This window comes from Podarcis melisellensis, assembly GCF_964234715.1.
Source record: "Podarcis melisellensis genome assembly, chromosome: 12".
Lineage (NCBI taxonomy): Eukaryota > Metazoa > Chordata > Lepidosauria > Squamata > Lacertidae > Podarcis > Podarcis melisellensis.
The window spans coordinates 39,355,699-39,380,304 of record NC_138544.1 but is presented as its reverse complement, the minus strand read 5'-3'; the positions used below and the strand labels follow the sequence as shown (position 1 = coordinate 39,380,304).

Sequence of the window (24,606 nt, the reverse complement as noted above, 5' to 3'; positions counted from 1 at the left end):
TGGAAGACAGGAGTGCCTGGCGTGCTCTGGCCCATGGGGTCACAAAGAGTCAGACACGACTAAATGACTAAACAACTAAACAACAACAAGCATTACTTTTACTACTTGGTTTGGTGTAGTGGTTAAGAGCAGTAGTCTTGTAATCTGGGAAACCGGGTTCGCGTCTCCGCTCCTCCACCTGCAGCTGCTGGGTGACCTTGGGCCAGTCACACTTCTTGAAGTCTCTCAGCCCCACTCACCTCACAGAGTGTTTGTTGTGGGGGAGGAAGGGAAAGGAGATTGTTAGCCGCTTTGAGACTCCTTAAAGGGAGTGAAAGGCGGGATATCAAATCCAAACTCTTCTTCTTCTTCTTCTTGTTGCTCTGATCTCTTTTGGGAGGAAGGGCATGGTGTAAATTCAAGTAACACTTGAATTTGAATGCAGAAGTTCCTAGGGTCAATCCCCAGCATCTCCAGGTGAGACCAGGAGAGAACCTTGCCTGAAACCTTGAAGAGCTGGGCAAGCCAAAGCAGACAAGTGCTGAGCTACATGGACCAGTGGTCTGACTTAGTATATGTCCATACCTGTGCTGTTCATCTTCATGTCAGCATTTTGCAGACTATGGTTTGTTACACCGCTGCCCTCCTCCTGAATTTTTGCCTCAAGTTGTTCCTTCCTAGTGGCCTCTGTTCTGCTTTTGGTGCTCCTGCAGTCCAGTTTCAAGGCCTCTGAAATATTCACATTGCAAAACCTCTGTCGCATTAAAATCAACAATCAGCTGGAAGTCATCCTTCTTTCATTATATTTGGCAATCGAATCTGGAGCGTCTAAAAAGGCCTCCACCCTGCAGCTGTATCTCATCAGTGATCCTGCTTAAATGCAAGGAGTTGGCCGGGACAGCAAATGTTCCCCAACTGCAACCTGTTTCCAAGTGACATCTCAGAAGCACTTTTAGAAACAACTTTCTGTGTCGCTCCGCAGCAGGGGTGTCTGGAAAATGTGCTGCTTTGATTCTGAAGTACATCTGATGTGCTTCCCCAGCTGATTAAATGGACTGGGTCATGCACACATGTGATTCTCGAGTCGCAACACACTACTGTGTTACTGAGTTTCAACATTTGCATGTAAGAATCATCACAGAGCAAACACAACACAGGCAGAACATTTCCATAGGCTCACATACACAGCTGAGTTCATGTATTTAACTTTGCACATTGTTCACTGCCATTATAGTGGCACAGAAGTACTTTTATAAATAAATGAAAGAGCTAGGTAAAGGTAAAGGGACCCCTGACCATTAGGTCCAGTTGTGACCGACTCTGGGGTTGTGGCGCTCATCTCGCTTTATTGGCCGAGGGAGCTGGCATACAGCTTCCGGGTCATGTGGCCAGCATGACTAAGCTGCTTAGGCGAACCAGAGCAGTGCACGGAAACACCATTTACCTTCCTGCCAGAGCAGTACCTATTTATTTGTGCTTTCAAACTGCTAGGTTGGCAGGAGCAGGGACCGAGCAACGGGAGCTCACCCCGTCACGGGGATTCGAACTGCTCACCTTCTGATCAGCAAGTCCTACGCTCTGTGGTTTAACCCACAGCGCCACCCGCGTCCCTAATGAAAGAGCTATGTCAGCATAAAACCTGGTATTTGTAGTCTTCTCCCATTGGCTCTAATGGGAGAGAACAAGGAAGGAGATAGCTCCTCCAGCTCCACTTTTTGTGTGTGTTTGGCCCCCTTCCCTTCCTGAATTCTAGGTGGCTTGCTGCTGCAGAGCAATTGCCAGCAGACCAGAGGCATAGCTCTGTGCCCGCACATCCCCAGCCACAAGATTGTTCTGCAAGCAATCAAGTAATATATGTATTTGTGCGGGGTGGCATGAACTGAGCACTGAATAAATAATCGACTTTCATAACACCTCAGACAGTGCTTTTCAAGGACGTCGGCTCACACATTCAATTATGAATCATCAAGTGTAGGATAATCAGTTAAGAAGAAGAAAAAAGTGTGAATATGCACTTGTGAGCCAAGCCTGATGATTATGTCACCGAGTAATGAGAAACCGAACAGTGTATAATCCCTGCTCTGGGATAAATATTAAGGGTAGGAGAGAAATACCATACATACTATTTGTGGGGAGGGTTTAAATCAACCTCCATCTCAATGTGGAACAACGGTGAATGTACAAAGCGTTCCTTGCCATTTGTTAATGAAGGTGAAACTGAGTAGGAATATCAAGCAGGCATTAATTGGCACAATGTCAATGTTGCTAATTAACCTCAACAAAGGAATGACTCAGTATGTATGTCAGTTTATCATATAATGTTCATTACAACACATGCAGACGTGCAAGACTCAGTACTTCCTTTTGTCTGAATCGTCCACCATTCAGCTTCATTGAGTTACAGCTTCAAGCATTACGTATATGTGTCTTGCACCATGCAGCAGATACATGTACAGTGGTCCCTTGATTCTCAAATGCCTTGGTACTCAAACAACTTGGAACCCAAACACTGCAAACCGGTTTGCGAACTTTTTTCAGAAGCCAAACGTGATCCGTTTTGAATGTTACGCTTCCGATTTGAGTGCCACACTTTCGTTTTGAGTGTTACACTGAGGTCTTTTTGTTTTTGCTGTTTATTTTGCGTTTTTGTTTTTGCGACTCTCTTTTTTTATGACTGTGTGGAACCCAGTTCAGCTACTGATTGTACATTGTTTATTACTTTTATTTTATGGATCAATGGCCTTGTCAAACAGTAAAGTTCATGTTAAATTGCTGTTTTAGAGGTTGTTTTTAAAAGTCTGGAAAATATTAATCCATTTTGCATTACTTTCTATGGGAAAGCGTGCCTTGGTTTTGGAACAGACTTCCGGAATGGATTAGTTTTGAGAACCAAGGTGCCATTATACACCTTTGTCGTGTCCCTTTAAACAAAAAGCACCTTAAGAAGACAAAATGGAAGTGGCAGATACTGTGATTGTAATGTGAGAGTGCCCTTGTGACACTTATAGAAGAATCACAGCGCCCTGGAAGAAGCAGAAGCAGTAGAAGGAGATACTAGGTGAAATCCGCATAACGTGACAATTCTGGTTTTTGGTTCTGTGGGGCTCTGGGGCAAACTGTCCTTAGTGAACTCTGCTTTTTCTCGCTGTTTTTACAACAGCCAATTCACTTGCCTTCTCCTTGAGCACATTTATCACAGCTGCCCAGAGGGGAGGTAAAAAGGTAAAGGACCTCTGACAGTTAAGTCCAGTTGCAAGCAACTCCGGGGTTGCAGCGCTCATCTCGCTTTACTGGCCGAGGGAGCTGACGTTTGTCTGCAGACAGTTTTTCTGGGTCATGTGTCCAGCATGACTAAGCCACTTCTGGAGAAACCAGAGCAGCGCATGGAAATGCTGTTTTTTTTTAAAAAAAATATTTTTTTTATTAAAGTTTCCACAAATTTATAACATTCCAACACAACACAATAACCAACAAATGAAAAAATAAAAAAATAAAAAAGACATTATAAAAAATACAAACATAAAACACATATAAATTCAAATTTTTCTTTCTTATAACTTACTTTCCCGACTTCCTCATACCTCCTTCTGTATTCTAATTTCTGATTAATTTGTCAGCAAATCCTTCCCTTACTTTTAACTTAATTTTAATATTATTTATTTTCTTTAAATTATCCCTTGCCGCTATTAACTCCTTATTTTATAATCCAGAGTCATTCTACCATTCATTAATTTTACAGTGTTTCTTTAGATATTCTTTAAATTTTTTCCAATCCTCTTCCGCCGTATCTCTTCCCTGGTCTCGGATTCTGCTCGTCATCTCTGCCAGTCCCATATAGTCTATCACCTTCATCTGCCATTCTTCCACGGTGGGTAGATCTTGCGTCTTCCAGTACTTTGCGATGAGTATTCTTGCTGCTGTTGTGGCATACATAAAAAATGTTCTATACTTCTTTGGCACCAATTGGCCAACTATGCCCAGGAGAAAATGCTGTTTACCTTCCTGCCGGAGCGGTACCTATTTATCTACTTGCACTTTGACATGCTTTTGAACTGCTAGGTTGGCAGGAGCAGGGACTGAGCAACAGGAGCTCACCCCATCACGGGGATCGAACCACCGACTTTCCGATTGGCAAGCCCAGTGGTTTAGACCACAGCGCCACCTGCGTTCTGGGAAAGGACAAGCCAATTGGAGGAAAATGGCCCCCTCTCCACTCTTGCCACTGCCACTGCCCACTTGTTTAGGCTGAAGCCGTGAACAGGAAAGGACAGTGAGGAAGAGGAGGAGCTCCAGGTATTGGCCCTGGTCACTGAGGGATAAGGGGTAGGGTGCATGCATTGGTAGTGTGCTCTTTTCTGGTAGAAGCAAATGCTCAATTTAAAGCTGACCTCAAATGCCAGCACCCTGCCTTGCAAGTGTGGATTCATATTCACAAGAAGTAATTGCGAGGCGTTGCCATAGGAAACAAGTGCCTTTAATAAGAAAAGTGTAGGCAGTTGTAGACTTTGGCAGGCTAGAGCGAGTAGGAGGCCGTTTGGCTTTCTGGAATACACAATCATATTTGGTCAATAAGGGATGATAATGCGTTTCTTCACCCCCTGGGCCCCTGCCAAGGGACTTCATGCTTCCGCAAAGATGGAAAGATCCTTTGGTTCCCCATCTTGCTCATCCCCATTTTGCCTTTTCAAACCTCCTGCATCCGATGGTATTAAACAGGCACAGAATCCCAAGAGAATTAGTGTGGCGGCTGCAATTATCTCCATTGCATAATTAAAAGCATTGCTGTCCTTGATCACAGGCCACTATGACCCAGAAACAGGGAAGAATATGGTGGCCCTGGTTGCATTGTCTTGGCGGCAGCCTGGATGGCGGACTGGGTGGCAGGAGAAGTTGGGTGGCTAAGATAAATGACAGGGTTTGGTAAGGAGTGAGGAGGAATGCTTGCTACCCTTCAGCCCAGCCTGGGTCTCCATTTTCCTTATCCTTTCACTTGCCTGGAAGAAACTGTTCACAAAGATAAGCTGAGCCACTTTTATGGAAAGCCCTCTTCTTTCAATTTGGGCTAAAGGTCTTTCTCACCCATGTGTGCATGTGGGGAGACAACAGAAAGGAATCAAAACAGCGATCAAAACTGCCCCTGGTTCAGGGATGATACAAAGTAGAAAATCTACAAGTAGGACCTGATGCAAAGGCCATGTTTGCACCATAAAAATTGCCCTAGTTGCCATACGTTTGGGTTTTCCTGGGCATTTTGCCAATTCCCGGGGAAACCTGGATGTATGGCAGCCCTACATTGAAAGCACTAATAATAGCACTTTAAATAGCGACATCTTCCTCCAACGAATTCTGGAAACTGACATTTGTTAAGTGCGTTGAAAATTTCTTGGGAGACACCTGTTTCCTTCCAAAAAGCAACAATTATCAGAGTGATTTAGCAGTCAATTCCGCTTCCCAGGCAACTCTGAGAATTGGAGCTCTGCAACTGGCTGGGTATATCGCTAGTTAAAGGTATTGTCTATCATAATTTCACTAGTATATCTACAAGTGACTGACTGAAACTGCTAAGAAAATGAAGCAAACTTCCTATGACAAATGAGCCGGTTGCTTGTGGACGTAATGTGCTTTCCTGCTCTTGAGCTGTGCCAATGCGACTGGGGGAAGAATGAGAGAAAGAGGGGGGAACGAGAGAGAGAAAAGGAGGAGGCAAAATGTGTGTGTGTTTGTGTGTGCACATGAGGGATCAATGATATGCAGGCATGTGCATAGGCGCCGACTCCATGGGGCTTGAGGGGGCCCGAGCCCCCTCAAAAATTCGTTTGGGGGGGCTCCGCCCCCCCAATAATCTCCGGCGCCCCTCCAGCAGAGCGCCATCGCCGCCCCTCCCCCAGCCCAAAATGCACAGGGAGGGGCGGGCTGCATGCCTCCTGCCCTCCCTCCCGAGCAAAAGCTCCACCCAATTTCCTTTGGAGCTGATTAATAGGCGCAGCACGCTCTCCCCTATTCGCTCACGAGGAGGCGGCGCCACTTTATTTGCATATTCATGAGCTTATTTATTATTCATGAGCTTTCCCAGGCCCCCCCAATATTTTTTATAAGTCCGCGTCCCTGGGCATGTGCATGTGTGAATGGAAGGATGGGGGTATGTGAGAAAGGGGAGAACAATTAGATGAATGGGGTGCCTGCTTGTGTATGTCTGAGTAAATGGTTGGATGGTGTGTGTGATTAAAAGAGAAAGCATGTGGGGTGGTTCTGGCCCCTCCTACCATCTGCTCCAACCCATGCCCCTCCTGAACATGTGACCCTCTACAGATCACCGCCAAGAGAATGCAGCCCCATAGCGGGGGAATATTCCCTATCCCTGAGACAGATGAAGTGACTCAGTTTAATAAAATCCTTAAAATAAAATAAAAAAGGGGATTCCATCGTAAGACAGTTACTACAAATCAACTGGCTTTAAACAGCAAGTAGTTGAATTGTGACTGCAGCGGAGGCCAGAGAAAGGGAAAGTATTACTTACAGCTACCCAGGCTTCACGAACAAACAGGCCTCTGATGCTTCAGGGGGGAAAAGAGAACATTGATTGTCAGCACAACATCATTAATCATGATGCTAAATTGCCTTATTGTGGAATATAGTATATCGGAAGCAGCTGTCAGAGGAGCACATCCAAATGCTCCTGATGCACTTATATTGATTTTCAGCGTATTGTCTGTTCCAAATGTAAGATGTAATTAGATAACTGCTGGGTGAAATCCTGGCTGCATTTAAGTCACTGGGAGATTTGTAATCGATTGGCCCGAGATTCTACTCATAGATATCAGTAACTTTCAGCCACAGCCTCATTGACACTAGTCTTGTTGAATAAATGCTTGCCCACTCATATCCTATGCATGCAAGTTAGCCTTATACTGTGCTCAGTGGGCTTCCTCTCAGGTAAGCATGCATAGGATTGTGGCTTTTACCCTTCTTTTGCCTCCTGTGAAGATTAAGTTGTATTTTGTTTTTTTAATAAGGCTGACAGCTGAAGGAAGGAGGAATTAAGAGCAAAGGGATCTTGAGTATATGTTTACTCAGAGCCCAACAAATAGGAGCTCTGTGAGCCCTGGAAAATTTGCTCCCTGCCTTGTAGGCCTTTCCCCATCTGACTTGATCTAATTGTGTTTTATGTGGACATTGTTTAATTTGGTTGTGTATTTTTGACGTTTATTGTTTATGACTACTTTTGTTACAGGATGCGGGTGGCACTGTGGTCTAAACCACAGAGCCTAGGGCTTGCCGATCAGAAGGTTGGCGGTTCGAATCCCTGCAACAGGGTGAGCTCCCGTTGTTTGGTCCCAGCTCCTGCCCACCTAGCAGTTCGAAAGCACATCAAAGTGCAAGTAGATAAATAAGCTCCAGCGGGAAGGTAAACGGTGTTTCCATGTACTGCTCTGGTTTGCCATAAGCGGCTTAGTAATGTTGGCCACATGACCCGGAAGCTGTCTGTGGACAAACGCCGGCCCCCTCGGCCAGTAAAACCAGATGAGCGCCACAACCCCAGAGTCGTCCGTGACTGGACTTAACAGTCAGGGGTCTCTTTACGTTTGTTACGTTGCAATTCTGCAATTTTTTTCATTCTGTAAGCTGCATTGAGCATGGTTTGAACTATGGAAAGGCAGCATACAAATAACAGGTATGTAAGATAGGAAGAAGCTGCTTATATTGAGCCAAGCCATTGATCCATCTAGCTTGGGGTTGCCTGCACAGGCTGGCAGCAGCTCCCCAGGGTTTCAAACAGAGGACATTTCCACTCCTGACTGAAGATGCTGGGGACTGAACCTGGGACCTCTGATGTTGTCTCACTGAGCTGTGTTCGTTCCATCCTGAGGCTCCGTGCCATCGCTCTGATTGGGAAAGGGAAAGCGGCCGAGCAGCTGGATGCTAAGAAGCTGAGCAGGGAAAGGTCCCAGGCAGGCAGAGAGCCAAAGGAGGAACCTGAGAGGGCGCGTGAAGGAAACACAGAACTAAGAAAACAAGAGGCCTAAAAGAAGGGGCTGATGGGAAAGCCTCTGCAGAGCAGCCTGGGCAGGGACCAAGCGGGCTGGAGAAGCTCGGAGGGCTGGATATTGCGTTTGAAAAGAGCCAAGGTTCAACAAAGCTGCACAAGCAATGGCAGTGGGGAAGGCTAAAATCCTCTGCTCACTTACATGGGAGCATGTATCACTGAATTTAATGGGGCTTCTGAGTAGCCATGCAGAGAACTGCACTCTTATGGGTGGAATTTAACTAGCCAAATATTTGGTTGCATGTTGTTGTTTTTAAAGTCTTTTCCAAATGCGAAGATGCTATGTTTTTCTTCTATTTACTTCTAGATAATTTTATTTATTTCATTGCTATTTATTTAGATATTTATATTCTGCCTTCAACAAATTGGCAGGGACGCACTGTCGAAAATAAATACGGCTTGTATAAACTTTTTTTGTAACTGTGCATTAGCACACTTTTTATATACGTATCTTCCCTGGTCCCACCCCCCTTTTTCTAAAAAAGAAAATAAAGAAAAAAGCTGCCATGCTGAATGAAATGTATCACAAATGATAGCTAGCAACACTAATATTTACTTATTTGCTAATTATTTATCAAGATTTCTGTGCTGTTTATGATCTCACTCCAGAGAGGAAGTGGTGACTGCCAAAATAATTCAAAGGAAATCAAAATTAATCCCTTCTGGTCCTGCAGATGGCAGAGTACAATATGAAGTTACCGTAACTTTCTGTGTTAGCAAACAAAAAAGGAATGCAGAGGTGAACAAAGTAGAGGTTATAATAACCCCAATCATTTATAAAACATTAATGAGAGAATTTCCTACTTTCATTTTCAAGAAAAGTGAAATTTCTAGCCATCATGGTGAAATATAACTTGAAATATAACAAAAATAAGCTCAGAAGAAAATATGTGGCTCTACAAGTGCTGACAATTACAAATCTGTTTTGTCAATAGCCATAATCTTTAAAGTGCATGGATTTTTTGATTTTTTGTTTAGCCTTGTGTACATCATGCAAAAACAATGTGAAAATACACCTTGGGCAAGTAGGGCCAACTGACTACCTGCCATATGCATGTACATCAAAAGATACAATTTTAGTTGCCGTATAACAGCAATGTGCACTTATCAAAACTGTACCTTGTAAAAAACATCCATAAACTATGTCTTCCAGATTAACATGGTCATCTGTGTCATCACTGTTGTTCTCAATAAGTTGTCACGACTGAGGAGGACAAAGAAGAATGGCTAATATAAAAACCCACAATAACAAAACTATGCATTGTGAGTTTAATGCAGCTGAGCACAATATAAATAAGAGACTTCCAGGTATCTTTCTTGCTGATACAGAGAAGGGAGAGGAAGGGCCAGCACAGAGGTGTTCACAACTTGGAAAGCATCTGATGAAACAAACACATAAGATCGCTTTCGTTAACACCAAAGGAGGGTCAGCACTCCAACAGCAATAGCAACTAGCCCATCATATGGGACAGAAATAATTATTGTCTCCTAATTTGGATAATTCCAGGTTGTAGAACACAGCGGGCATATTATGAGAGCCAGTTTCTAGTACCACCGTCTACATCTGGCACGGAGAACCTATGACCCTCCAAAGGTTGTTAGACTCCAGCCCCAGCAAGCATGGCCGGTAGTCAGAGAGGGTGAGAGTTGTAGCCCAGTGACATCTGGGGGTCTGAAGGTTCCTCTGTTGCTGTTCTGTATGTCGTGGTTTTGGAACCCTGGTCTGTTACTGAGCGGTTTCCTGATGTCTCAGAGACCTCGTCCGTTTTATCACTGGACACACTGGTGAGAGTCTGCTGTATAAGATAAGTGCACCATAGTTCACTTTATTGATTTCAAATCGTTTGTGCCTTGTTCTTCCTCCATAAGGAGATCAGAGCAACGTGCAATAAAGTGAACAGTAAAGCAGTATAAAACAGCAGACAAAACTTGCATCAGCCAAAATACTGAGGAGCGCTCAAAAATGTTAACTGTCTTCCTAAATGCAGACATTGGAGGAGCCATGAAGGGCTGGCATCTAGTCCCAGTAATCATAAGCAGCAAGGCCTTGGTGATGATGATAATAATAATAATAATAATAATAATAATAATAATAATAATAATAATAAACATTTTATTAGACAGCACAGGAATTTTAGACACACTACCCAAATATGAAATTTTGAAAAAAATTGAAAATTTGACAAATATGAAAATTTCAAATAATAATGACCCCAACTCTAAAATAACATGGTGCACAAACACTTTTTTACGTATGTCCCATTGATAGCAACAAGTAGGATTGCCAGTGTTTTTACTGCCAGGCTATTAACATATAATACCAACTTTGCACTCAGAGACAACACGGTGTTTACAATTTAACAGTCTAAGAGAGGGGCAGGTGGTGGTGGCTGAACCATTTTCAGCCTAGGGGCCACATTACCTTGCAGACAAACTTCTGGAGGGCTGGGGCAAAGGCAAAAGTGGCTATAGCTAGAGGCAAAAGTAGGTAGAGCAACAGATGCAACTTTTACAGTGGTGCCCCGCAAGACCAATGCATCGCAAAACGAAAAACGCGCAAGACAAAAGGGTTTTTCGGTTTTTGCGTCGCTTCGCAAGACGAATTTCCCTATGGGCTTGCTTCGCAAGACGAAAACGTCTTGCGAGTTGTTCGCTTTTTTCCTAAAGCCGCTTGAAGAGGCGCAGTTGCGACAGACTGTGCTTCGCAAGGCGAAAAACATCGCAAGACGAAAAGACTTGCGGAACGAATTAATTTCGTCTTGTGAGGCACCACTGTACTACCTTAGTGGAAGAGGCTGCCTTCCAGCCATGCCGAAGTAAGAGATTTGTTTCTGCACACTTCTACCTGCACCTTTCATCTGACAAGCAGGAGACGTTACTACCAATGATACTGATCTTCAGCTGCTGGGACCACTGTTGCATTTACAACTGACTTAGGCTGGGTCAGAACAGCAGCATCCTTATGTTGTTATTATTTTGAAGTGGGTCCCTAAGTGCTTCTCTTTTCGGTGGGGTTTATTCCCTCATAAGCATGTTCAGAACTGCAGCCTTAAGCTGCTTTAAAGAATGCTGAGCACTATTAGGTGTCAATAATTCATCAGCGCTGCCAACATCTGAATGTGCCTTGTTTCAGCAGGCAGGGAGTTGTGCTGAAAACATTATATTAACTCGCCTTTTAGTTCACTGGTGTCACTTGAGAGGCCTAGTCATTGTGTGATTGCTGATTGCACTTCTGGTGCGCAGCTTGCGGCTTTTTAATTCAAAGCCTGTAGCATATTGACATAGAACTGGTGCAGAGTGGTAATTAATCATTAATATATTCCTTGTATGAATACCACACATTATGCCTGGTTCTTTAATCTGTGCCACTTAAAAACACACATTTAATCTTTGTACATTGCAATCTGCATAGCCAAACAATGCTGGTGCAAGGATGGCAAGCCCAACATGAAGGCCCATTTCTGTTCATTAAATACACTAATCCACACAGCTGGGCACTTTATTCTTCGACAGACAGATGAGTCACTCAGACATGCTGAACAATGTTTGCTGCTGCCTCACTCTCAACCTGCAAAATATCCATCAGGGTGGAGGACCTCTCACACTCTGGATGTGGTTGGGCTGTAACAACTGGAAAACAGGTTCCCTATCTCTGTTCCCCATAAGTTGCACACATGCCAAAGATTTAAAACCTGTGACTCCCCACCCCGCCCAAAGAATAGTTTTTTAAATAATAATTTATTATTTCTACCCTGCCCATCTGGCTGGGTTTCCCCAGCCACTCTGGGTGGCTTTCAACAGAACATTAAAAACAGAATAAAACTTCAAACATTTAAAAACTTCCCCAAACAGGGCTGCCTTCAGATGTCTTCTAAAAGTCAGATAGTTGTTTATTCTCTTGACATCTGATGGGAGGGCGTTCCACAGGCTGGGCACCACTACCAAGAAGGCCCTCTGCCTGTTAAGGGTGCTGGAAATTGCCGTCCTGTGATGGGTAAACTACAGTTCCCGGGATTCAATGTGGGGGAAACATATGGTGTGTACATAGTCTTATATGACTCAACTTAGAAGCTGAGCAAAAACTTAGAGTTAAGGACATTGCTGTTAACAATGTAAACTTGATCAGGAGGTGAGAGCAGAAAGAATGGCCAGAATGGAACCAGTAAGTTTACACCATCCTTTTTTAAAAAAAAATACATGATCAGTAGATGCTGCTGCAGTAACTTCTCCTACCTGCAGGCAAAGGTTGCCTCTGTTGAATTTCTGTCTGTCACACAGCAGAACTTCTGCAACAGGAACTTGGGGAGAAATGTAAATTGGAATAGGTTGCTTATGCTGGAGGCTTCCTACAAACTCGAAAGGGGCAATCAGTAGTCAGTGCAATTTGGTGTATGATTTAATAGGCTCAGGGTCCAGATGCAATCAAATCATAGCTGAAAGCTATAAATAAGCAGGATGCTGGAGGAAATCGTTAGCAACAGGTTCATTTTCAATAGACTATATTTTCATCTGAATGTGATTTTCTAGAAGGGACATGCTCTAAGGCTTTTTACCTGGCCACTCTGAAGTAAATATGGAGTTCGTGAAATTTGCTGATGTTAATGACTAGCCCCTCGTACCTCTGGAGATAGGATTTGGCTTCTCAAAGCAGGGGTGATCAAATATAACATATGTTAATGTCCCTATGAAAACTTCAGAATCAGAAACAGGGATGTTGACAAAGCACTACTTCTGTATGTGTGAATGTATCCATGTTGAGCCAAGGGTCCCTAAAGGTAAAGGTACCCCTGCCCGTACGGGCCAGTCTTGACAGACTCTGGGGTTGTGCGCCCATCTCACTTAAGAGGCCAGGGGCCAGCGCTGTCCGGAGACACTTCCGGGTCACGTGGCCAGCGTGACATCGCTGCTCTGGCGAGCCAGAGCTGCACACGGAAACGCTGTTTACCTTCCCGCTGGTAAGCGGTCCCTATTTATCTACTTGCACCGGGAGGTGCTTTCGAACTACAGGCTTTTTGCTTAACTCTGTACTGACTATAACACTGGTCTTCAACTGGTGGATTGGGACCCACAAATCAGCCATGCCCTACTCTTAGGTGAGTGCCACGGCTAAGTTGTTTGTTGTCATTGTTTTTTAACGGTTTTTTGTTTTTTTTACAAGAAGAAAAATGGAAATAATTATTGCCAGGGTTAGTGAAAGGACCCAGGATTATTCAATTACAAGCTCTGCTTTCCAAAGTATTTCTATAACTGGTTTCCTTTTGCAACAGTTTACCTTGGAAGAAGAAAGATGGACAGTGGCAGGGCAAAATCAAGCAGGTTGGACGTTGCAAGGCTGAACTGAAATGGGCTCTAGCTTCAAAAAGACTATAGGGCTGTTTGGCAGATGGTAGCATTTCTTAGAATGTCTCATGAGTCCTGAACACAAATATGAATGCTAGATGGCTGGAGAGGGTTGCTTTGCTTTGCTTCTGTTGTTGCCTTAATCAGAAGTGGTTTGCAGTATCCCAGGGGGCAGTTCTGGTGGTGAATCCCTGCAGCAAAATGTTGAGGAATTACCTGTTCCTATTTGTCTGGTGCCTCTCTCAGATAATGCTGGACTGCAATTCCCATCAGTCCCATCAGCTAGCGTGACCTCTGGGTCAGGATTGGAATCTGACAACACCTGGAGGGTCATGGGTTAGCCATCTCTGGTCTAGGGGAATTGTGGGCTGCTTCCTTCTGGCAAGGATGCTGGGGAGCTAGAGCTGCAAAAGCTAGGCTTGTTTTCTGTTTGCAAGAAACCAATGAACAGAGACCTCCAAGCCTCATTAATGAGAGGGATATCAGATTTACCTGAAAATTGCAGGTGCCTGAGGCGAAAGGGAAGAATCTCTTGAGGAATGTGGCACCTGCGTTCTTCCAAAATACTTTTCTGAGGTGAATTGGCTTACGTTGCTGCTGTGAAAGAGAGAAAGGAGTGTGCGTGGAAAAAGTGGTTTAATTTAATCCCTTCCTTTTGCCTGAGGATTTGGAAGTTGTTGTAGGATTCCGGATTGATAATTGGGCAACAGATAGAAGGGAAAGACCTTTGGGGGCTACAGACAGAGAATGTGTAGGTCTTATGTTGCTTTGTATAGCCAAACTCTGACAGGATCAGGAATTCAAGGCCAGGGAGGAAGAGGTGAGGCTTAAATTCACTACTGTAGAAGAACCGTGTGATCCTGAGCAGTTACTAGGGGGATAAGTGCCCCAGGAACAGCTTCGACTAGATGGCTGAACCAGGCGAGGGTAGCTGATGGATCCTAAACCCTCTGAGTTAGAGACTTCCCTTGCATGCAATGACAGGCTCCGGCAGACTGAGTGGGCGAGACCCATAGTAGTTCCAACGGCCAAGAAGGCAGTTTCTGCATGTGCTGTAGAGGGAAATTATGGGGCAGATGGGGCTCATCAACCTGGGAAGGTAGCTCTTCTAGGAGAAGAAAAACTCTGATCCTAAGCCTCCACTGCTTTGTGGGATATCTTCAGAAGAAAAGGCTACACAGATCTGGAACGGAATACCTAAGACGGTTTGATGGCGCCTTGTACACCTCTTTCTGGCAACCCCTGTAGCTAAGCTGGTGGCAAACGTATTTCTCTGTTTTCCTTTGGGCCATATCAGCGAGGCTGAGGGGCAGGGGTCTTGTCATCTTGGCAGCCCAGGACCTCCATACATGCTGCCTGGGCTTGCTACCCAGAGAGGCACTTCAGTGCTGCTAAAAGAGTGGTTTGACTTCACCTCCAGAAGTGCACTCCATTGTCTCTTGAGGCAGACAGATGCCAGCAATTAATCTATTGCAGCAAAAAGGCATGCTAAATCTATGGTGTTGCAAACTTTTGTGGGCTAGTCCATCATATGTATCCTCTATGCATGGGCCTTGAACATGGGTGGGGAATCTCTGGCCTGCCAGGCTGTTTTCCCCAAACCATGTCCACATGCCCTCCACCAGACCTCACTTCCTTGGAAGGATGTCTATATTCAAAGTAAATCATCCCTGCTCCCCCACCCCCCCACCCCAACAGCCAGGGCTTGCCAGCAGGCAAAAGATAGTCTGACAATTCCATTGGAGGTGAAACATAAGCAAAATAAGCAGTGACCATTCATAATACCAGTAATTGGTGACCACAATATCTTATAATAGCTGAGTAAATGTAAACACTTGTAGTAAGACAGGAAACCATTGTCTGTACTCGGGCCCAAAATAATAGCTTATTTAGTTACTAGTTCCATTACAACTATTTCATGCTGGAATCTATTTTGAATTTCCTCTGAATAGCAATTTCCAGGTCAGCAGCAGAGTATGTAGACTGAAATGTTCCTCTACTGGTTCCTGGATGCTGACACCCTTTCTGATATCAGCTCCCTAACCTAACAGGTTTTTGTCCTTACATCTAACCTCGCCTTGAACAATTTTATTTTCTTGTACACATGTGTGTGGAGGAGGAGGATAACACTCCATACATCTGATGAAGGGGACCACAAAAGCTTGTGCTGAAAGGCTCCTTTTGCTGATCTCCGCAGTCCTTCTACATCTGAAAAGGGGTTGGAAAGATCGTGGAAGTCCACACATGTATCAACTATGCACAGTGCTGTGTGTAGAGTTCTGGCCTCCTGTGACACATATACCCATCCAATTTTCATCATATGAAATGGTGGAAGTCTTCCCTCTGGTCCACTTTACCCCATGACCTCCATAATCAGAATTGCATGGACTGGCCTTGAGACAGGGTGGCTACTTAACATCCCGTCCCCCATATTGGGACACTGATTTTCATTTTTTTTAATTGCCTGCAGACTTAGATACACATGTATGTACTTATATATGCACATTTAGAAATTATTTTTTTCTAATTAAAATAGAAATACATCTCCCCAAAGTAGGCCGGACTGTGGCCAGGAGACGTGTGTGCCTGCTCAGTTTTGCTCCTAGGTGCTGTTGGACTTGAAGGCCCCATCCTCCCTTTTCTTTCTTAGGGATCTTTTTCTTTAAACATGGTCTTTAAGACTTGGCCTGGGTGGGCAGCCTTTCAAACAAAGGGCCATCCTCTGTCAAATAAAGACACACACCTTCTCCACCTTGAGAGTACAGCGGTACCTCGGTTTACGAACTTAATCTGTTCCTGAAGTCCGTTCTTAAACTGAGGAGTGCTTTCCCTAATGAGGCCTCTCGCCGCCGGTGCCCTTCCACCGTTCAGATTCCGTTCTTAGACCGAGGTAAAGTTCGCAAACCGGGACACTACTTCCGGTTTTGCGGTGTTTGTAAACCGAATCTTTCGTAAACAGGACTGTTCTTAAACCGAGGTACTATTGTACAGTGGTATCTCGGGTTACATATGCTTCAGGTTACAGACTCCACTAACCCAGAAATAGTACCTTGGGTTAAGAACTTTGCTTCAGAATGAGAACAGAAATAGTGCAGCGGCAGCAGGAGGCCCCATTAGCTAAAGTGGTGCTTCAGGTTAAGAACAGACCTCCGGAAGGAATTAAGTACTTAACCGGAGGTACCACTGTATATGAAAGCACCTCAGGAGCTTGTTCAAGTGAAGCTGGTGTGCACATGGTCTGGAGTCATTAATCCAAAGCAAAAAAATAAAATAAACATCTATACACTTGGCCCCGGGGGAATTGTGCAGATTTTCCGAGTGTCAAGATGCAAGGAGGGTCTGGCCTTATACAGCCTCTGGAGAAATTTGTTTTTGTAGCCGGGAGTGAGGAGGGAACCCAGAGGCGAGGCTGCTGTGCCAATAATGTCCTGTGCCAGCCGTTTGCCTGCGGGGACTTTGGGCGGCAACCGCGTCCCAGTGGACCATCCCTGCTGTTTTCCTAGCGCGGAGGCGCAGGAACTGCGTGCAGAGGCTGCAAGTGGAGAGAGGAGAGCAGGAACTTCGCTCTTCCTCCGCTGTGTGGTGGTGCCTAGCCAAGCTCGGGTTGGGAGGGGAGAGAGTCCTATTGGTTAGTTTAATTCCGGGGAGTTTGCACAAGCCGCGCCTGGGCTGTCTCGGCCTGGAAACAGATTGACTAGAGACCATGCGTGGTGTGCAGCAAACAATGGGAGGGTGTGTGCTTGCGGCTTTGCTTTATTATTATTATTATATATAAAAAAACTTCCAGCATTCCCCCCTCCCGCATCCCAGGAAGGCCAACGGCTTGGGAAACTCAGGCATTGTGCTGGCAGAAGGCAGCAAAACCGTCCTCTCTGCTCTTTCCCCGCACCCAAAAGCAGCATGAAGGGAACACAGCGCCCAGCTGGCAGCCAGACATGGGTGCAGCTGGCACCACCGCGATTGCCTGAGGCGGTGGGACACTGTAATAGAGTCCTTTAAAAAAAAGTGCATTGGGGCGAGGGGAGGGGGGTGTTCTTCATTCTTCCTCACGGAAAATAAACCAATTTGCTAGCGTCGTAGGTGTCTTAGAACGACCAGCGCCAGCTTTTCCAACGATTGTAGAGGTGTGTGGACAACCTCCAGAAGCGCGCGCTTTGCTTCCGTTTGAAAAAAAAAGGATATTATTAGGCGCTGCGATGCCGCCAGAGCTGGTTCTGGAGAGCGAGGGCTTATTCCAGGATACGATTTCCTAGGAAGATGTCTGCATTCAAAATAAATGGTCCCTGTTTCAACCCTGCAACGCCAGGCGCGCCCTCCGCCGAAAAGCAGCCCCAAAGGAACAGTTCTAGAAAGTAAAAGCACGCGCGGCATGTGGGAAGCAAGCCTGGGAAGGGAGAGAGCAGCTTGCACCGGGAGGAAAGACAGGTTTTCTTCTTCGCACCTCGATTTGTCCTGGAAAGCCCAAATGCCTGGGCTCTTTTCCTCCTTGGCGCCTCAGGTTGCTGGCTGGGCTCGACCGACTCAAATGCCTGCAAATCGTATGCACACAAGGCAGACTTCCGTGTCACATGCATCGTAGGATCGGGCAGAAAAAAAGTTCTGCAATTCCCGAGGCTTGTTTATAAGCGATCATCCGGTCCCCTTGACAGCATCCACTGGATCCTGTTTTCTCTCTCGGTGGCTGGAAGGAAAAACCGCCGCTGTAGGGAGGGGACAGGGATCTTTCGCCCGCCCCGCTTCGTTTTCCCGGCCAACTTTCTCCCTCTCTTCACTTTTCCTGTGTGTGTGTGTGTCTATACCGAGGAGGCGGAGGCGGCCAGCGCTTCCCTTCTCCTCCGCCCTCTCCTCCCTTGTGTCTGGGGCTTTGGATAGGAGGAAGAGGAAGATGACGAGCCAGTGCAATTAGCCTAACAAGGGGCGGGTGGCGGCGGCGGCAGCAGCAGCAGGAGGCGCGGCGGCGGCGGCGGCGGCTTTTTCCCGGGCCACTGACACATCTTCCTCTTCTCCTTGCCGGGGCGATGAAGGGGGACTTTTCGGAGTTAAGCTGGAAAAGTCCGGCGGGATCTTCTCCCCCCGCCTCCCTCGCAGCTCCTTGAAAAGTGGGAGGAATCCCTTTCCTCCCTCCCCAAAGACCCCACCGTGGAGACGGGGCTTGGCTGGGATCTGTGTACACATTCCTCTTTTTTTGTTGCCGTTCCCCCACCAAGAGGCGGATATATCTATACTTCTATATGGTTGGTGTTTTTTTTTGCTCGTCTTAAAAGGGAGAGGCTTTGCTCTCTTCGGTGCATGTGGAAACTGTTCCCCGCTCTTTTCTCCGCGCTCCCCATAGTTATTTTTTAAATTTTATTCTGATGCGTCGTCCCCCCTCCAATGTGGACTCCGGCGGATCTGTGCTTCCTTTGTAATTGGGAAATGAAATAATGGCGACCCGTCGGGCAGCGGGGCCACCCGGGGGAGATGGAGACACCCAGCCGCCCGAAGTCGCCAGGAGCTGCAGCCAGGTAGGCAGGGGGCGAAGAAGGAGAAGCCGGGGGGGGGGGGGAAGCAAGGGCGGGTCCCGAGTCCGGCCCGAGCGGCGTTGGCTGGGTCGGGGGGCGGCGGAGGGAGAGGCGAGAGGGGGCGAGCGAGTGAGCGAGCGCTGCTCCCGTGTTTATGAGCTGGAGCAGCCAGCCAGGGGCGGTAGCCGCCGCGCGCGGGGAATGGCTTGGATTGGAGCGGCTTTAATGGCCGCCCCATCCCTGTTGCCTGCCTGCCGCCCTCCCTCTTCCCTTCCTGCCCGCCCGTCCCGGAGTTGCCGGGAGTTGGACGCTAGGAGTTGGCGGCCGCCCCCGACCTTCGAGCGAAGGAAGGGAGCGAAGGGAAGGGAAGAGGGGGGAGCAGGGAAGGGGGCGGGAAAAAGAGAAAGTTTGGAGCTGCCGCCTCTCCCCCCTTCCCGCACAATGTTTAGGGTGGGATTTGTTCCCGCGTCTTCCATCGCCCCCAACCTGGCCGTGGTGTGAAGAGAAAGAAGCCCTCTTTTCTTCCTTTCTCTTCCTCTCCCCCCCCCACAGCCCGTCCCCATTTACGACTTTGGGGAGTCTCCCTCGCCGCACCTCACTGAAAAGACTCTTGTTTTCCATAGAGAGCCAATTGCTCGAGATCTTTGCTGTCTTTTGAAAAATCCCTTTGGAAACAACAGCCCTTAATCTTTCCCTACTTCTCCCCCCCCTTCCCTTTGTCCCATTGATCTGAGGGGGGGGGGAGAGGGCGGCGCAGTCTTCGTGTGTATGCATATATGTGTGTGTGTATTTTAAGACCCTGAATGACACTCTTCCATTTCCCCCTCCTGGTGTGTGTGTGTACATATTTCGCTTTTACAGGCCAGCTCCAGCAGATTCCAGTGTGTAGGGTGTTCCTCATCTCTGCTCCTCTGTCCAGAGTTGTTCCTGGGATATTCTTATGTGCATCTTTAATTTGGAAAGTTGTATATTTTTAATTCCTTAACGGTGGCACTGCACGTTTGAGACTAATAGCGTGTCCTTAGAAAGGCCCCTGTTTCAACCCTTCATCCCAGGCTCCATATTAATAGTACTAATAGCATTAAATCTCCGCCAGCGCTGTGTTTGTTCTGCACTACACATCAAAGGTGACTCCTCTTATTCAAATTTTTATGAGGGTTTCCGATGGACTGAGGCATGCTGGAGTATCGTGCTGTGTCTGTGTTTATATGGAGCATATGGTATGTGAAAGTTTCATGCCCCATGCGTGTAAGTCCTTGTGAGGTGGAAGTGTCCTCTGTGTCATTTTCTTATGTTATATATACCCTTGCTTAATATATAAGTGAATTGTAGCTGCATTGTTGTCAATACCCTTTTTGAGAAATGGAATTTGACACTTTTTAAAAATAGTGTTTATTTAAGAGGGGAGCCTTTAATCTACTGTTCTGTCCTTGGCTTACCCGAGTGCTTTGATATAACAGTGCCACGTGGTATTGTAAGATCAATCCTCTGTTAAGTGTGCCTTCTAATATATCTGTACAGCTGGATAAGTTCTGAGTAGAAAAACGTGGTGGAGAACTGTAACAGGTTATTGTTTGTGGCTTAGCATTGGGTGATCTTTGCAAATGATAGCAAGAGATAGATTCTACCCCTCTCCCCTAATCGTTTGTGTGTGTGTGTGTGTGTGAGAGAGAGAGAGAGAGAGAGAGAACACATTAAAGCAGAGCAGTGAATGAAGAGAAACAGCTACGATTGATAATTATTTCTCAGTAGTTCGTGCACTGTATAGAAGATGTGGCATCCTGGGCTCTCTGAGACCATTCCTATAATCTGCCTATCATTAGCATGGTAAACCATAATGAATCCCTTCGAGTTGAGGCATATAAAATAGGTAAGATGATACCTTTTCATTGAACTAGCTCCTGTTTATGAGTGTATACAAGCGGTACAGTTCATAGAGACACTTTAGGTTGTTGAGAGCAGTATGGCTGTCTTTCCACCCTGGCAGAGTTTCTATAGCCTAAATAAAGATTGCATTTCATTAACAAAAACAGCATTTCCTGTTCTGTGTACCTCATTCTATGGCACCAATAGAGCAGTACATCTTTCTGCCAAACTCAGTTGGAGCTGGACCCTCACAGTGGAGCTGGCTATTTAGTTGGTTCTTCAAAATGAGCAATTCCAAGGTGGACTTACTGGACTTTTTTATTTTCATATTGGGGGGGGGTATCAATTTTAATGCAGCTTTCTTTAGCAGTACCTTGGTTTAAAACTGGAATCGCTTACTGTAGGGTGGGTTTAACCGGAGAACACTGGGAATGGTGTATAGTTTTCAACAGATATGGAGACTTCTTTCAGTGTTTTTATGGTCAAGTTTAACATGGTGTTTGAATTGATCTTTGAAGTCATATTTTATGGCATAGGTGACAGCACAGTTTTTGGAACACAGTTTGGATGAATGAACCTTAGCACCTCTGTACGCTGAACAGTCATGACATTTACAGAGTAGGCATACAATATACTTCTGTTGAATTGCAACTCTACTGGAATATTTTCTTATTTAAGTAAAATTTAATCATGCTTTCTGGTGGCCAGACATAGGCTTGCACACTCCTCCTTCCCTTCCCCCTTCTCTTTGGGGTTAATGCTAACTATGGTTAAGCATTGTGTCTGAACCTCCATAAATCTGGTTACTGTTAAGCATAGTTTGAAACTAGCTTCTAATTCTTGTTTCAGTCCCTTAATTTAGAGGTCAACTGCTTTTGCTGGTTCTGTCATGTAATAACTGAACCACTGGTAATACTAACCGAAATAGGAAGAGTGGAAAATTTCTGGCGAAGGATGGCTGTGAGCCAAAGGGGGGTGCTCCTGATTGCCCCGCCATGGTTTGGTGATTAGGCATCATGATGCGTGAACTAGTCCAGCGCTGACAATAATACATTTTGGCAAATACTATAGTTTGTTGCTGTTGCATCTTAGAGTTTCTTGTCAGATATGAGAACAGAAGACAGGTATATTGTGTGCATCTGCTTTTCACTATATGCCACTCTCGAGTTTATATGCACTTGTCCATGTTCCTCTCTGTGCAGGGCAAGGGATCTTCTCTTCATTTTGTTTCATCCCACAGTGAGTGGGAGAAAGGAAAAGGGACCAAGTCTGAGGTCTTCTGAAATCTCTTCTAACAAATTTCCCAGGAACAGTGAATCAGACCAGGGCTTGACAGACTTAATAAAAGTGGGAGTCTGAATACACTGTCCTGCTTTGCAGGGCATGCTAAGCCAAACCAATTTAAGCAAGACCATGCACACACGCAGACTCCTAGAGAGGAGCTTGCCGCCACTTCGACTATCCCCGTTCTGTTTAGCCGTTGTGCTGTGCCAAGCCACAATTTGCTTGAGTGTGTGTTGTCCAAACTGGGACACATGATTAAACTCAACCCTCACTAAGCATGAGCTGTAGCTAAGGACTTAGTTTTGCATGCACGGTGTCCACAAGGGCCAAGAAGGAGCAGAGTGACTACAAGTTCCTCTGAGAGGCCATACATTGTGTGGTCTCACTAAGGCAAGGTTTGGCTTAGTGTGTAGTGCAAACCAGCTCACTCTCTCCTCATGGGTGCCTTTCACATGTTCCTCTTGAGCATGTATTTGTCTGGCATGGTGTGTGTTTTTTTCTGGATAGCTGAGGAGAATTCTGGGATGTCCTCACATTTTATCATTGGATGTTATATTTGCATGTGTATGAATCAGATGTGAAAACAATCTAGAACAACTTCAGAACAGTCCCACATACTGTGCAATGTTTTGGCGTTATATAATGCAATTCCATTCACAATGTGGTAATCTCTAACATACTATGGAGCAACAGATGGAGTTTCATTTATGAATATAATTAGCCATGCAGTCGAAAGTATATGGATAACTACTATAATGTATGTGTTATACTTGTCTTTACACTCAGTTTCATGGCTTTATTGCTGGTGATGTGATGACAGGAGACGTTAATAGTCTTTAAAAATGGATGCTGTGGCTCATTCAAACTCAGGAGGTGTTTACATTAAATTCTTAATTACAGGAGGACTAATTAGTACTGAAACTATTCATGTACCAACTTCAGCACCATTTCATTTCTGTGTAGCTCACTATTCATGCAGACCTAATTGGTCTTGGTTTTCCATTCCCTCCCATCCCAAACACCACTGAGTGATGGAGAGTTAATCCATATCTCTTCCTCCACAATACAGCTGAGATAAAATTCTAGCCATATACCTGCACCTTGGCTGGTGGAATTGATTAGTTCTCTTACTGCTGGGCTTTTTTTGGGGGGGGAGGACTTCTTTAAGAACTGCTGTTGGATAGTGTAGAATGTTTTTGCAAAGGTTGACTGATTCACATGGCTACTTTTGTGGTGGTGGTGTGGTGCTAACACGTCATGTGATAAAAATCACAAGTTGTCTGGACCTTAGGAATGCACATTGTTGGTTTTTAAATACACATCCTCTGAAACTAGGAACAGCTTCTGTTTCAGTGTATCTGAAGAAGTGTGCATGCACACGAAAGCTCATACCAAGAACTAACTTAGTTGGTCTTTAAGGTGCTACTGGAAGGATTTTTTTTATTTTGTTCTGAAACTAGGAGTTTGCAAATGCAAATTGATTCTTTGCAGGTTTATTCAGAAGCAAGTCCCATTGACTTCAGTGGGATGTATTCATGAGTTAATGCATGTAGGACTGCAAGCTTTCATCCAGGGCTAGTGTCTTTGTTTGAATGCACCCTCTAACATTTTTCAGAAAATAATGATAGGCAAGTCTTGTTTTCTGTTTACCTGCCTGCCTTGTATGAAGAATGGGATGAAGATGGGTTGGAACTCAACAACAGAAGTTTCCAGTCATTGTCTGAAACTTCCTGTAACATGTTGGTAATTAGTTGCTCCTGGGGGTGATCATCTATAATGGTAGATTGTGTGGCTGTAACGGTATTGAGTTCAGCTGCATTTCAGGCATTGTGGTCCAACTTGGACAATTGTGTTGGATCACTCATGTGCTTCCTCCTCCCCATTCCTCTTCTCCTTTGGCTGCGAAGAGCAGATCAGAAGCACCCACTTCTAAACTAATCTGTTTCTCTGGGTTCATATGTAACGGGGTGCTCTAGGACACGGGTGGCATTGTGATCTAAACCACAGAGCTATTCGGGCTTGCTGGTCAGAAGGTCGGCAGTTCGAATCCACACAACGGAGCGAGCTCCCGTTGCTCTGTCCCAGCTCCTGCCAACCTAGCAGTTCGAAAGCACACCAGTGCAAGTAGATATATAGGTGTGGCGGGAAGGTAAACGGCATTTCTGTGCACTCTGGTTTCTGTCACAGTGTTCCTTTGTGCCATAAGCGGTTAAGTCCTGCTGGCCACATGACCCAGAAAACTCTCTGTGGACAAACTCTGGCTCCCTTAGCCTGAAAGTGAGATGAGTACCGCAACCCCATATTCGCCTTTGACTGGACTTAACCGTCCAGGGTTCCTTTACCTTTTTACCTTCTAGTTAGTTTAGAAGTGGAAGCAAAAGTTTTCAGGCTCCTTGAGGCCACCACAGAGGAGGGAGAGGGAAAGGAGGTGGCAGGAAGATGAAAGCTTGATCCTTGGATATGCTATGCTAAATATTAGTTCAGTGTTAGATTCAAAAAGGCCTAGTCCTGTGATAAATGGCTCTTTCTTGGTTTCATTTTCCTAGTTGCAAAATTAGACAGTGTACTTTGTACATATTCAGTAATATGCTA

At 45.5% G+C, this 24,606-nt stretch overlaps 1 protein-coding gene across 3 annotated transcripts in view; it reads left to right on the top strand.

Moving 5' to 3' along the window:
* Positions 1-18,302: 18,302 nt before the first annotated feature.
* The window catches only part of ARHGAP21 (Rho GTPase activating protein 21), a 106,334-nt gene continuing 100,030 nt past the window's right edge, over positions 18,303-24,606 (top strand). For 2 of the 3 annotated variants that reach the window (XM_081931412.1, XM_081931411.1), the window contains exon 1: positions 18,303-18,867. In XM_081931412.1, the coding sequence (XP_081787538.1) occupies positions 18,787-18,867 (81 nt within the window). In that variant the 5' untranslated portion in view covers positions 18,303-18,786. The remainder of the gene's footprint in view (positions 18,868-24,606) is intronic. The other variant, XM_081931413.1, reaches the window with a different exon arrangement.